The sequence below is a fragment of the Gopherus evgoodei genome, chromosome 13 (genome assembly GCF_007399415.2).
Source record: "Gopherus evgoodei ecotype Sinaloan lineage chromosome 13, rGopEvg1_v1.p, whole genome shotgun sequence".
Lineage (NCBI taxonomy): Eukaryota > Metazoa > Chordata > Testudines > Testudinidae > Gopherus > Gopherus evgoodei.
The window spans coordinates 6,451,464-6,466,769 of NC_044334.1; the positions used below are offsets into that span (position 1 = coordinate 6,451,464).

The following is a 15,306-nucleotide window of genomic DNA, read 5'->3' on the forward strand; positions in this document are numbered from 1 at the left end:
AAACCGCGGGGAAGCAGGTCTCCTTCCCCGCGGTTTGCTCTCGCGTTCCCCGAACCCCCCTTGAAGCCGCCCAACAGCGCTGCAGTGTGGCCACATCTAACACCACTTGCAGCGCTGGTTGCTGTAAGTGTGGCCACTCTGCAGTGCTGGCCCTATACAGGTTTGCAGGGGGGTTCGGGGAACGCGAGAGCAAACCGGGGAAGGAGACCTGCTTGCACGGGGGTTCGGGGAACGCGAGAGCAAACCGGGGAAAGAGACCTGCTTCCCCGCGGTTTGCTCTTGCGTTCCCCGAACCCCCCTGCAAACCGTGGGGAAGGAAACCCGCTTGGGGGGGGGGGATTCGGAGAACACCGGAGCAAACCGCGGGGAAGGAGACCTGCTTGATTACCAGAGAGGCTTCCTCAGGTATGCTGGGATATCTGCTTATTCAACGGAGGTCAAGAAAAGCGCTGGTAAGTGTCTACACTTGATTACCAGCGCTGGATCACCAGCGCTGGATCCTCTACACCCGAGACAAAACGGGAATACGGCCAGCGCTGCAAATAGGGAGTTGCAGCGCTGGTGATGCCCTGCAGATGTGTACACCTCCTAAGTTGCAGCGCTGTAACCCCCTCACCAGCCCTGCAACTTTGTGATGTAGACAAGCCCTTAGTGTCTATTAAGAAGGATAGTGATGACCGGAGCGTAAGTGGGGCATGTACTCAGAGACACTGCTTGTCAAAGGAAGAGAAATACTACTGAATCCGTCTGGTAGAATTCAAAGAAGATGGTCTAGTTATGTTGACAGTGCAAGCTCACCTGAGAGACCTCACATCAAGTACACAATATAACTGTGGCTTACCTGTATGAACAAGGAGCACAAGAAGCAAAACTGAACTGAAAAGAACTGGAGGCTTGCTTTTTTTCAAAGGGCAGATAACATCGTGTCCTCACATAAAAGGTTCCATGAATATCAAAACAGACAGACAGTACTTCAGGGCATGCAAAGTCTCAGACAAGTTGTGTTCTCATTAGTTGCCTGGTTGTCTTAAGGAAATTGCAATAATTGTCCAAATTTCTAGCCAGCCAAAGGAAATAAAACATACTAGTATATGGGTATTTTATAAACATCACTTTAGTTTTTCAGTATTTAACAAAGTTAATGATTTTGGTATGACTCCTTTTAATTCTGATCTTATTTATTGTACTAGTGTCTAATTTATCAATAAAAAATAGTTAAGGAACCAAATGGAGCCTTTAATTCAGGTAGAATGAGAATTAACATAATCAAGACAACATTTTACATCTAAAGTAAATGCCAGAATCTGGATGTGAATTAGCAGTGGTATTCAAAGAGGAAAAAGTAATAACCATAGGCAGTCCATATTTTGGGATTATTGCAAAATAGCAAATCTGAGTATTTGCCATTTGAAAAGCTAATTAGCGTCAGCTTCTTCTGTTTCATTGGACCACAACACCATAATTGCATTGTTGGTACAGCGTAGCTCTTTTCTAAGAGTAGGAAGGCTGTGAAACCAACTGAAAACGAGAGATTATTTGCTGTGGTACTGCAGGCACTTTCTATTTGATCCATAAGAGATCACTTATTTTATGTATTTTATCCATGAAGGTATCTTGTTGAAATAACAGTATTAATGAGAAAATAATTTTGGAGATTCCTCTCTTGAGGAATATTGCACTTTCCAGGCAGATAAAATGAATTAATGTGATCACATTTTTGGAAATAATCCCTCTATCCTTTTCCCAAAAGGTAAATGCAACACCAGCAATATGGTTTGAGCAAGATGGATGTGTTTAAAAGTCTTTCTAAATTCAGATACATCCATTTCACTTTTTCTTATCCTTCCAAAACTCAGAGAAAAATGAATATCTAAGTCTGGCCTGTTCCTGGATGGGTTAGACGCTCTATTTAACAATCTCTTGTCAAACTAACCTTCTCAAGGGATTAAAGTTCCTTCATTCATTTAACCAGAGTTACAGCTTTATTATGGTGTAACAAATCTGGTGCTTCTGCAGATGAATGGTAAAGCTGCAACTTGTCCATATGGTCAAAAAATATTACAATCTAGATTAGCAGGCATATGCTGATGTGGCCTTTTTATAAGAGGGTGTTCACCTTGTGTGGACTCAGTGAAAACTAATCTCTCATTCTATCTTATTGCTCACTGTAAGTTGTTTGTTGAAAGTTACTTCCTCACATTGAGATAATGGACGTGAATTCATAAGAGAACATGCTTGCTTGTCAATTTTGTCCCTTGAAATCTGTGTTCCAAGGTGAACCTGTCAGAGAACTATGGGCAAGCCCCCTCCCCACCCATTGAGGTCTCTGCCAATCCCGACCCCACTTATGGTGACCAGTTAGACCCTGAGCAAGATCCAGCCAGCCTAGCACCTGAGAGAGAGAGAGAGAGAGAATGAGAATGCTGGTGCCTCCTCAGACCTAATTAGGGATTTATTTATTTTTTAATGAAAACATAGATCTTGCAGACTTCCGATTGTTAAAGATGTGTGGGCAGGGTTCTTAGCCAAATTAAACTGTTTTGGTGTGAAGGATATTGTGCTATATCAACTCTGTTATCCAAGGGCCAAATTTTACTATGACATTCACAGCATAGTTCTCAGATTTGTATCGCTATATAAGCATTGTGCTGTAAATACATGTGTTTCCATTATTCTTCTCATTTTCAGCTAATTATGTTCTTCTGAACTATGGTACCTTATATAAGAGGTGGCTTGACTCCCCCCAAAATATTTTTAGCACATTGCATCACTAATACAGATTCTTCTCTTTGGCTGTTTAGAGCTGCATCTGTAGCTTGCTTAACTGCAGCATGAATCCATATTTCCTACTTCTTGGCATTCTACGCTAGTTTTGACAACCAAAGGCTTGTTAGAAGAAATAATAGTATGGAAAAAAGTTAACTGCCTTATGTACAGATTGCAAGAACTGAATTTGGAGCGATTACAGTGGTTTTACAATGGTTAAATTTTATAACTATACCCCATGTATTTACTAGATTTTTAAAAACACGAGAACATTGCAATCAGCAAGTCAGATGACATTCAGTTGGGAATAAACAAAGCTAAACTTGACTTTGCCCATAACCCTGGTGATTGTGTATGTAAAATATCATTGTACTTTTAATGTTGCCTGTGAATAAACATTAGGGCAAGATGTCTTTCTTCTAATTTGCTTAAAGATAAGCCCATATATTTACTTTGCCGTTTTAATTACTGGCACAGCAAGGTGATTGGTTAATTTTAAATTAAATGTGAGACACCAGGATGGAATAACATTTAAGACACATAAGCAATTAATCTCTTATATCTACCTATTGATACTTTAAATTTGTTTCTGTATAGAGCACTACACTTTTTTTTTTTAGTGAGGATGGGAGAGGTGGATTTTTTTCTCCAAGGGGAAGAATGTCCAGGGAACAGTCAGAACAACTTGGACTTAGTTTTGCTAGTTTACATGTTGGATGGCTCAGAAAGCAATTCTTTGTTTCACTGGAGCTTTGTGCTTTTGCAGTTGTAAATTTGTATGAGTCTTTTGCACCATGGAATTAGTCCAAACATTTTCCAAATAGTTTCCTCTTCTGCAATTCTATGGAATGTCTTCAGTTACTGACATTTGGATTCCCATATAGTTTTACACATTGATGAAAGCCACGCTATCAGGAGTTTTTGTTTTTTAGTTTTTTAAGCAAGCTCAACTATGGGTTCAGGTTCTTTAGCGGATGCTTCAGGCAACTAATCAAGCAAAAAGTGTTAGTGTTGTGCCAATATTCAAAAAAGGGCAAGCAGGATCACCTGGTTAACTATAGGCCAGTTAGTCTGACATCAATCTGGGCAAAACAATGGAACAGTTGATATGGAATTCAGTTGAAAAAGTCTTAAAGGATAGGAATATTATTAATGGTGGTCAACATAGTTTTATGGAAAATAGGTCTGGTCAAATCTGATTTTGTCTCTGATGAGATTACAAGTTTGATAGGTAAAGGTAATGGCATCAGTGTGATATATTTAGATTTTTATAAGGTGTTTCACTTAATACTGTACAACCGTCTGATTACAATATTATCACTATACAATATCAATAAAGCACATGTTAAATGGATTAAGAATGGCCTAACTGACCTTTCAAAAAGTAGTTGTCATGGAGAATTATCGAAGGGGGTGTTTGGCAGGGTTGGTATTAGGACCAATTCTGTTCGACTCTTTCAGTAATGACTGGAAGTAAATACAAAATTACTGCTGATAACATTGTCAGATGACACAAAGATCGACAGAGTGGTTAGTCATGATGACAGGGCAGTCAGAAAGAGAGATCTGGATTGCTGGCTATACCTACAGAATGGGAGAACTGTATCTTGGAAAGCAGTGACTCTGAAAAGGATATTGAAGTCATGGTAGACAAGCTACTGAACATCAGCTCCCAATGTGATGTTGGGGTAAAAAGGATGAATGTGATCCTTGAATGTAGCCACTGCGGTAGTATACTACCACACTCCACTCCTCTCCCTGTTTAGAAATGCGGAATTATATAAAGATGCCTATTCACATAATTTGGTTAATTCACACCCACCTGGTTTCTTCAGGAAGTTTTTTAAATGAATGCTTGTAAACTAGAGACGAACATCTTTCATTCCTTAACATCATGTTGGGGTAAATGTATGTAGTCTTAGAATTTATGACCAGTTCTATTTGATCACTGTGTTTTCCCACTTTTTCAATGAAACCCCAGCTGGGACCCTAAACTGAATTTCTCTATCCCACAAAGGCCAGAAGTCTCTATTAACCACATTGGTTCGTTATTATTTGATGTTATCCATCTTGAATATGTTGAGTGTGATGATCAGCTAAAAATATTTGGCAGGCCTTCTCTTTGCTGTTCAGTTATTTAGTGGCCTGCCTCAGTGTGAGTGAAGGTCACAGAGTAGCTGTCTTCATCACGTTGTAATGTTGCCCTATTATTCATTTAACTTTTTTAAACTCTTGTACAAGGCTTTTTTTACTTGTTAATTTATGCTCCATTCTGAAATAAGCATGCCTCCAAATACAACAAATCGTGGATGTTGCGCAGCTTTTTGATATACTTCTCCAGCAACTTCTTTTCCATATTTTAAGGGCTGTAGTAAATTGCATTCAGTGATACTATTGGCAAGGAGTATTTTAGTAGCAGGATGACTTGCACTTTAGCCATATGAGACTAAGGCCTGGTCTGTATTTGAAAAATTTTATCTGTATAGCCATTTTGGTTAGGGGAGTGTGATTTTTTTTTTTTTAAACTGAAATAGTTATACCAGTAAAAGCCCCATTGTGGACCCAGTTATACCAATATAAGCTGCACTGGTATAAAAGTGCTTATGCTGGTATAATTACATCCACAGTAGAAGGTTTCTGGCACTTTAATTTTATAGGCATAGTTGAAGTGTTACAACTTTAGCAGTTGGCTGTTCCTCTGCATTTCGTTTTCTTCGTACCTATTTTAAAATTGTTCATACATTTCAGTAAGTCTGAGCACTTAACATATGATATCTAACGATCTAACTTTAAATTTTTATTTCAGGCAGATCTATAGCTTCTGTGCAAGAGTAGAAAGCTGCAATTAAATCAGATTTATAGTAGAGATTTAGGGCCAGTATTTCTGTAAAATCAAAGATTTGGTGAAATCTGAGATATTGCAGTGGGGTTAGAAATAGATGGATGGATATTTGACAAGAGCTCAAAGGCAAATTTTTTAGTTCTCTAACACTCTTGGTTGCTTCCTCGTTTAAAGTACACAGGGTGTGGGATGAGGGCAGTGTAATGAGTCTGGCATTGACTTTGCAGCTTCATTTTCTGTTGGGGTTTTTTTTTGTTGTTTTTTTTTTTTCCCCCTTTAGATTTTATTTTGAGATGTGTGTTTGCTGTTTAGCCCTGGGAGAAAAGTTGGATGATTTGAGGGAGGAGGGAACACATTTGGATTCAGGGAATAGTTCTTTCAGGGAAATACTGAATATGAAGCATGCTAGTTATACTGGAATGTAAAAAGGTGTTGGGATCCCATGTGACTTCCGGTCTGTCAACTTAGATTTTTTTTTCTTGTTGCTCTTTTACGAATGAGGATAAACACTGTCTTTTCCATGCCAGAAGCACCAGGTACCAAACATTTTCCTAGTACTATATTTACCTGTGTTTTGTTAATCGTAAATATAAAGTGTTTGTTCCCCCCCCGAGCAAAAATGACTTACTATACCAGCATAAAAACAAAGACATAAAGATACTCTGTAGATTAAATGTGCAGGGGAAAAACACAGATCTGCCTCGTTTAGCAGGTACACCTCTACCCTGATATAACGCTGTCTTCAGGAGCCAAAAAATCTTACACTGTTATAGGTGAAACTGCATTATATCGAACTTGCTTTGAGCCGCTGGAGTGCGCAACCCTGCCTCCACCCTAAGCACTGCTTTACCGCATTATATCCAAATTCGTGTTATATCAGGTCGTGTTGTATCTGGGTAGAGGTGTATAAAGACCACCAGAAAGGCACTTTCCTGCTTGTTTTTTCACTTTAGAAATAGGAGAGAAAATTCTGAACTTCCCTGTTTTTTGGAGGTTCCTGATATGCATATTCGAAGCTTTCTCTGTCATTAATGGAAGGAGTGTTGATTCTTTAATGAGAATTCAGGCTTCTCAAATAAATAGGTGTAAATAAAAATAAAACCGTTTAAATAAAAATCACCCCCCCTCCCAGTCAGGTTTCGTTTCCTTCATATCTATGATGAAACAAAGCTATTAGTGCTCTAGTCATCCAGAGAGTTTCTCAGGAAAATGGAGTGAACGAGGCCTGAATTGCTAATGTAAAAAAGCAGTATTTTAAAATCTAGATCAGGCTTTGAACGTGATAAATAAGAGAAGTGATACAAACCCATTTTATTGTCTTGGCAGGTCACTTTAAGTTTCTTGTCCAAGGTATAGATTCCTTTTCACTGCAGGGTGTGCTGAGAATTGCAAATACCAAAAAGAAGTGCCAAAAATGCCCTTGGTGTATGAGGGAACCTCTTGAAAAAGTAGTTTTGATTGACATTTGGTGCATATGAAACTTATAGTGCTAGATGCAGAAGCTGCACAGATTTTCTCACAGGGAGGCCACAACACACCGTTACCCTGACCTGCAAGACTCCTGCCATGCTGGGCTTGTTCCAGTAGTAGATGGTCAGTCACACTGAACCCCTCCTTTCCTCTCTTAGTGGTGAAGCTGTATCTTGCACGGATGTGCTGTAAGTGAGCAGAGCACCATCTTGGTTTCTGGAAAGGTCTCCCAACACTTCTAAGCGAAGAGAATGATTTAGGATGCACTGGTCAGGAGTACACGCTGAGAAAAAGCACTTTCTGGGCCTTTTCTTCCCTACAAAACCCATTCAAATAAGTGCTTCCTTTTGCAAGCCTGCCAACGCTTGTGCTTTATATTTCCTTTAAATGTATGAATAATTATAGTATTTAGCTAATCTGAATTAGTCCAATGAGGAAGCTAAAGTGCTGTGGGGTCTTCTCCTTCCCTCACAAACTTACAATAATAAACCATTCTAAATAGGTGCAGGAAAAACTTAATTTAGAGTAATGGAGTTTAAGGCTAGAAGGGACCATCAGATCATCTGAAATTGGCTACAACCCAGGTTCCAATGCTGTCAGTTCCCCACATCTGCACTGGGTAGTGGTAAATATATTTTTAGTCTTATTCAGTCATGATTGTGGTTCTGGAGACACACTCAACATGTTAAAATAGAAGCAGTGGTAAAGTTAGAGTAAATATTTCTAAATACTTACTGGATGAATCACATTTAATCCTTAATTTGCAGTGTGTTTATGAAATTGCTAAATATTTTTACATCTGATTTGATGTTTTAGTTTGGAAACTCAGTAAAAATTATTACACTTTTCCCCCCTCTTCAGGTTGGTGGCACCAAAGCTGGAGTAGTACGTTTTCTGGGGGAAACTGACTTTGCTAAAGGAGAGTGGTGTGGAGTAGAATTAGATGAGCCTCTGGGAAAGAATGACGGAGCAGTGGCTGGAACAAGGTTAGTTTATAATCCTATAATAATAACTTTCAGTAACACAAAATTGCTTGGGGTTTTATGTATCTTCCAAACCTCATGATGCCCTGATCCCTGACAGCAGTCTCTAGGTGTTACACAATACAAATAATGATAATTAATTTAATGCAGCTAGCAGAAGGTCTTGAAAGATTTCCTTTTCTCAAAGAGGTGCCCCCGTTTGCTTGGAAGAATGCATGTGACAGAAGGGAAATGGAGATTTAATTCTGCTAAACCTGAATTGAATTTCTATAGGCCAAGAGCTTTCTAACTGCTGAGTTTTCTGCAAGTGAAGTGCTAGAGCTTCTCAGTAAAGAGGCTGTAAGAATTTTATAATGGAAATTGCTAAGCAGCCTTAATACCAGCAACCTCTTCCCCTTGTTTAGACTGTTGATGTGGAATTCCTTAGAAGTTGCCATACTGTACATGAAAAGGTAATTCTCTGCAGTCTTAATCTATTCAATGCCCTCATCTGTTTTTGTTTTTTTTTAAAGGTATTTTCAGTGTCAGCCAAAATATGGCTTGTTTGCACCAGTCCACAAAGTTACCAAGATTGGATTTCCATCAACCACACCAGCTAAAGCCAAGGCAACTGTGAGAAAAGTGGTTGCAACGCCGTCAGCTCTGAAACGCAGTCCAAGTGCATCTTCCCTGAGTTCTCTCAGTTCTGTGGCATCATCAGTAAGCAGCAAGCCAAGCCGTACAGGACTAGTAAGGTTCTTTTTCTATTGCATGCTTTACATTTCCAAGCAGGAACCCATATGGCACATGCCTGTGGTTTGCTTATGTAAACTGAGGATAGACCAATTCTTGTGAAGAGCATAATATGTTTCATTGTGCTCTTTTTGTGTTTCACTCAAAGCATGCATGTAGGAAATCTTAGCTAGCCCTGAGGAATGGATAAATGTTTATACATTTACCTTTATATATTTAACAGTTAACTCAAACTAACTGACGTTTTTGCAATAAGGAAGGGGCTTATGCAGTCAGCAAAATGAAGGGCATCAATGTATTCCGGGATCCACGTTGTAGAGAGTTGTCCATTTTTCCAGGGCTGCTTCTCTGCTAAAGCTCCATTAACGTTTGCAGACTTGGCTCACATTAAAGTTTCCAGAGATGAACTTGTGTCTGACTAAGCGTAATATTAGAAGCCTCAGCTAGACCAAAATGCAATATCTTTTTCTTTTTCCATAGGAGAAATGGTTGTGTGTAATGGATCAGTAAAGAAATGTAATGTGGAAATCCAACATCTGCCTTTGCTGATAAGAAGCCTCTTTCTTTTCCTAATTGATTTTAATTCTGCGAGCTTTTAAGGAGTAGACGCTGCAAAGTATGGTGTTGAGATTAATTTTAACATAGTACTAATTTATGACCTAATATATTTTATATTTATGTTCATTTTTTAAAGTTTGGTATAAAATGTCATAGTCTTGGGTCATGTGTAATAAAAAGGAAACTTAGGAATCCTCTGGGAAAGCTTGATATCAAACTTGGGAAAGCTTGATATCTTCCTTAACAACTAGGCAATTAAGAGTGTAGGAGTAATTTTCTATTGCACCATTCATCCCCAGAAGATTCCAGAGCTTTTTTTATAATCCCCAGAAATTAATATACAGATGACTATGTAGGGACCATGTCAACTGCTACTGAAATTCAGCCACCTCTGGAATGAAACTGAGCCGCTAGCATACAGCTCCACTGAACAGCTGGTTTAAGACAAGGAAGATGATATTGTTACCATATTCATTTGAAACGGAAGCAGATTTCACATGGGCAGGAGTAGTTACCCAAGTCAACACTTGGCCAGGACAATAGGACTAACACCTTATTATAAAAAGCACATGGATCTTTATTCGCCACAAGTGAATGGCACCTTTTTTCTTCTCAGTCTTTTCTGAAATATCCACTTCCAGCAGCACAGTGCCCCCTAAACATATATAGGTGCATTGGTTCAGTACTGACTCATATGGACGAAGACCGTTCTTCTGCAGCACCTGCTTACTCATTGGAGGGCTCCCATCATGTACTGACCTGGATCAATCCAGCTTAGTTTAGTATTCTTAACAGGATCGTAGCATAAGAGGGAATGTAATTATAGGCTCTAATAGTCTTTGGAGAGTTACTTATTTTGTCACAGTAATGCTCCAGTCCCCTTTCTTATACTCCATTCTGATTGAGGATGAATGCTTAAGGGTCCAGTGGCAGAAGAGATTCTGCTTGTCAAAATAATCTTTTGACATTTTCTTCTCTCAGAGGAAAATGCTGTTTATTGCAAGAAGCCCCAAGTTTCTTTGATCGTGTTCACATTTTAGTCACAGCAAATCTCTACTACTCTGAAAGTCCAAATAGAATGTTTTCTGGTAATTTTATATCTTGTCTGGAATTTACCAGGCTTCCATCCATTCTTCTAATTTATCCAAGGCTTCTGTTCTTTTCGCTTGCATATGCAATGAGTCACCAGCACCAAGGTATATGAGCCTGTAATATAGAAAAGCTGTCTGTGGCTATTTGAGTCTGTCCCCTAATGTGAATTCTTTTTTGTCTAGTACTGAAACGTTTTAGTTTTTAGACCATTAATGAAATGAAGTGCTTTGAAAATCTGCAGAATTGAAGAGACATGAGCTGAGTTTTTGTCATGCTCCTGGGATGGAGGAGCTAAAGTAATTCTCCCTAGTACTTTTTGAATCACTTGAGAAGTACAGTGTTTGCAGACTTTCTTGGAAAGCTAGGTTATTCGTAGCCAATTTGGAAATGTTAGAATCTGTAGCGATTCCTAGTGGTCAAAAGAGAGAGAAGATGCATTCTCCCCCCCCCCCCCCCCAAATGCAAGATAATGGCAAAAACCATTCTTTTTAATTTAGAACATAGAAAGGGAAGTCTGGACTGATGTTCTCCAATGCCAGCATTCCCCACTGGATATGGCAGTATTGTTCAATTGTCCAGTCTTTGGAAAGACCATGAAAGAGACACGTTCCCACTCTTGGTCACAAACTACTGTGATACTGTTTAAAACTAATCTACCCAGGGAGCAAGGTTGTGATTTTGAATAATTGAGATTTTGATAAGAACTAGGATCAAAAATGCTATCTATAGTTTAAGACCTGGGAAGAAAGTTTGGATTACTAGGTTTCAGGTCAATTGTTTCATATTATAACAAATTTACTATCTCAATACTTGCTGCACCCGCAACTTGTTCAATAACTATTACTCAGTAGTAGAAATTCTTGTACTTTCAGTTCTGCCACTGTCCCGCCCAGTGCAATAATTTTTGACAAAATGGAGGATAAGGACACACTAAATTCTCACTAATCATTGTAAGAGCCAATTCTATTAAGTGGAACAGTGGGCACACTTGATCAAGCAAAGCTTTAGTCTCATTTGAGAGAGATTACATTTTGAAGATAGATTCGTTTATATTTATACCCTTAATTTTAGTCATTCCAAAGCAGTTCTTTCCAAAAACTATTAGTTTGACTCAAATCCTCAGAGTGATTCCTATCAGATATCAATTATACTTCTTCAGAATGTACTGATAGTGACAAGGATTGAAGAACTTTCCCTTTTAGTCAAGGAAAATTCCCATTGGCTTCAGTGGGAGATTGTCTCAAATGAAGACAGCAGAATTTTACTCTCAATATTTATCCATCCTTCATAGACACAAAAGGTGGTAATGAGACTTCCTGGGGAAGGCTTTTCACAATCCATTTGGAAACCTAAAATGTTCTTACTTTGCAGAAAGTGACCCAAGATTATGATTCCATATATAAGGGAAGAATGTCTAATTTTACTATGAGGACATGTTTATATCTAGCCAGGGCTCATGGAAAAAAAGGTGCTTAGCAGCAACCTAACAAGCTAGCCTTCGACTGAGTCTACAGTACCCATCTTAGATTAAGGCCAGCCTTTTTTCATTTGAACTCTTCGGTCTGATTTACAACACCTGCTGATTGCCATGTAACAATTTTGCTGCACAATCATGTCCCTTATTAACTTCTGGAGCAACTAATTTGAAATTAATTTTCAAATCAGGAAATAATTTATCTTCCCCTCTCATTGCTTTTGATATATAAAGTGTGGGAGAAGCTGCAGTCAGGTATAAACATCTGCTTAGCTAGCACCCAGAATGCTTGTACAATAAGATTATATCCTTCCTTTTTATTTGATAATGAGGTTTTTAACATATTTGCTTTTTTGAAGTTAACAGAAACATCTTCCAGATATGCAAGAAAAATTTCTGGCACCACTGCTCTCCAGGAGGCTCTGAAGGAGAAGCAGCAGCATATTGAACAGCTTCTGGCAGAGAGGGACCTGGAGAGGGCTGAGGTTGCTAAAGCAACAAGTCATGTAGGGGAAATAGAGCAGGAACTGGCATTGGCTCGAGATGGACATGATCAGGTGAGAAATAATGCTGCTCTTGACATGATGCTTGTAGGACAGCCAACTTCTTTCAACTTCACACTAGGTTTTATTATTTGATTGGACAAGTTTGGGAGTAATGGGCACTATTTTAAAATTGAGTCTAGTTTGCAGCCACTGCTCTTCTTAGAGGTTCCTGGAATGGTGAAGTTGAGACTTTTTAAGAAGTTATGTTTATAGTTCATTCTGAATTTTAAGAGGTGGTATTTTAAAAACACTGTTAAATGTTGTACAGTGCCCTGAGCAGTTGGGTAGGGGGCATTCTAACATTTGTTGTTAAACTTACTCATTGGAAACAAGCTCTCTTAGGCAATAATAACTTAATTAAGAAGCTCACAATAAATATTGTTAACAATCATTTCCAGATTGTAGACTAAAGACAGAAGCTAACTATTTGGTGCTATCTAGTCCATTCCCTAAGTGGCCATTGCAGGATTATTATCTGTAATGTATAAATTCTATTCCTTCAGCCAGTCTATTTTTACACATCCCAAATGCTTATGCATCCCCGACATTCCTTGAGAGACCATTCCATATGGAATGAAATGAAATTCAACATTGATAAATGCTAAGTAATGCATATTGGAAGAAAAATAATCCCAGCTATATTTATACTGCAGTGGGCTCTCAATTAGCTGTTACCACCCAAGAAAGAGATTGTGGAGTCACTGTGGATAGTTCTCTGAAAACTTCCACTCAGTGCTTAGCAGCAGTCAAAAAGGCTAACAGAATGTTAGGAACTATTAGGAGAGGGATAGAAAATAAGACAGAAAATATCATACTGTCACTATATAAATCCATGATCTGCTAACATCTTGAATACTGTGTCCAGTTCTTGTTGCCCTATCTCAAAAAGTATATAGAGAAACTGGAAAAGGTGCAGAGAATGGCAACAATGATGATCAGGGGTATGGAACTGCTTCCATACAAGGAGAGACCAAAAAGATTAGGACAGTTCATTTTAGAAAAGAGATGACTAAGAGGGGGTGGGGGGGATATGATAGAGAATCGTGATGTGGAAGATATGAATAAAAGTATTATTTACTCTTTCACACAATACAAAAACCTGGGGTCATCTGATGAAATTTAATGCACAGTGGGTTTGATACAAGAGGAAGTACTTTACACAACTAACCTGTGAAGCTCATTGCTATGGGATGTTGTAATGACCAGAAGTATAACTGGGTTCAAAAAAGAACTGGACACGTTAATGGAAGAATGGTCCATCAGTGGCTATTAGCTCAGATGATCAGGGATTCTACCCCATGCTCAGCGCAACACTAAACCTCTGACTGCCAGAAGATGGGACTGGAAGACCGTGGTGAATTACTCCTTAATTACTTTGTTCTATACAGTGGCCTTGAAACCCTGGTACATGCCACTGTCGGAGACAGGATACTGGGCAAAATGAACAGTGGTCTGACCCAGTATGATATCTCTTACATGATAGAGCTCGCTTCAGGAAGCCTTAGTCTGATATTTAGCCTAGATTTTGCTTTTCATATTTCATCCAGTTCTTTCTAATTAATGCCCATTATACCACACCTCCCCTTGCTGCTTATACCATTGGTATATTGGTAAATGGTTATCGTGCGCCTGTCCCCTGGGTTATCATTTTTACCAAGCTGTAAGTATTTGTTCTTAATCTTTCCATTTACTCCTCCATGTGGAATAGTTGACTGTCCATTTAGATTTTCTGCAAACCATATGGCTTTCTTCACCCTTAAATAGAACCCTGTTTAAACTTCTTCAAGTAAATATTGACTTGCCTAATCTTTTTACTTTCTAAATTCTATGTCATTGCTGCTAATTAGCATGTACTGGAAATGGAAGCAAAAATGGACCAGTTGCGGGCCATGGTCGAAGCTGCTGATAGGGAGAAAGTGGAGCTTCTCAACCAGCTTGAGGAAGAGAAAAGGTGAACCAAAAACTTTATTGAGGATTTCTCTCCATCACAAACAAGGTTTGGTGTTTCAGATGTGGTGGTTTGCCAGTAACAGACTAATTCCAAATGGGACAAATATAGGGTGTTGTGGCTATTTGAAGTGATTTGAATAGTTCATGCTTTGGAATTGCTTAGACCAATAGTTTGCAACCTGCAGAGGTGGTGGTATTGAGGCAGCTTCTGCAAGTTGCATCATACAGGGCTTAAAATAAAAGCTCCTTCTATAATAAATGCTATGAGCCTGTTTTCACCGGCTGCTAGGGCAGCGAGGGACTACTTTAACTCTGGTCCTCGTTGGCCTTGAGCTCACCTTCAGCATGTTGCCAAGCAACATAGCTGTTGCTGTACATGACTGATACACATTAACTGAAGTGGTATTTTGCAGCTTGGGAAAGTTCACAGCTTCAGCAGTGTAGTATTTCTCCCTCTTCCTCCTAAATGCTCCAGGTTTATTTCTTTGAAAGTTCTCTGGACTGTTAGATATAATCTCATGCAGGAACTTGAAATCTAACCACGTTAAATCCTTCACTCCCAAAAGCAGAGAGTTGTTGTGTAGACAGCGTTGTAATTACTGTTAAGATAAATACTAAAATTCTTATTGTTCCTTTTCTTTACCCTAATTGTCTGAAAGACCCTGTATCCCTACAAGCTCTGCCTTTGACTGAGAAGACTTGACATGGTCATCTTCAGAGTCAGTCAACTAAGTTTCAGCCAGTGCGTGTCATTCACGGGATATGAGGCACCCTTTCTCTCCTCTCTACATTTCTTGCGGGATTGAGAGAACTGTGGAGCCAGTGTAGGTTGCTCAGAATCTAACTTCAGAGCCCTCTTCCACAGGAACACACCATCTGGTCCATCTCAGTCCA

At 39.0% G+C, this 15,306-nt stretch overlaps 1 protein-coding gene across 19 annotated transcripts in view; it reads left to right on the plus strand.

Moving 5' to 3' along the window:
- The window catches only part of CLIP1 (CAP-Gly domain containing linker protein 1), a 123,791-nt gene that overhangs the window by 47,305 nt on the left and 61,180 nt on the right, over nt 1-15,306 (plus strand). For 18 of the 19 annotated variants that reach the window (XM_030583048.1, XM_030583049.1, XM_030583046.1 and 15 more), the window contains exons 4-7: nt 7,940-8,064; nt 8,574-8,790; nt 12,277-12,474; nt 14,310-14,413. In XM_030583048.1, the coding sequence (XP_030438908.1) occupies nt 7,940-8,064; nt 8,574-8,790; nt 12,277-12,474; nt 14,310-14,413 (644 nt within the window). The remainder of the gene's footprint in view (nt 1-7,939; nt 8,065-8,573; nt 8,791-12,276; nt 12,475-14,309; nt 14,414-15,306) is intronic. The other variant, XM_030583041.1, reaches the window with a different exon arrangement.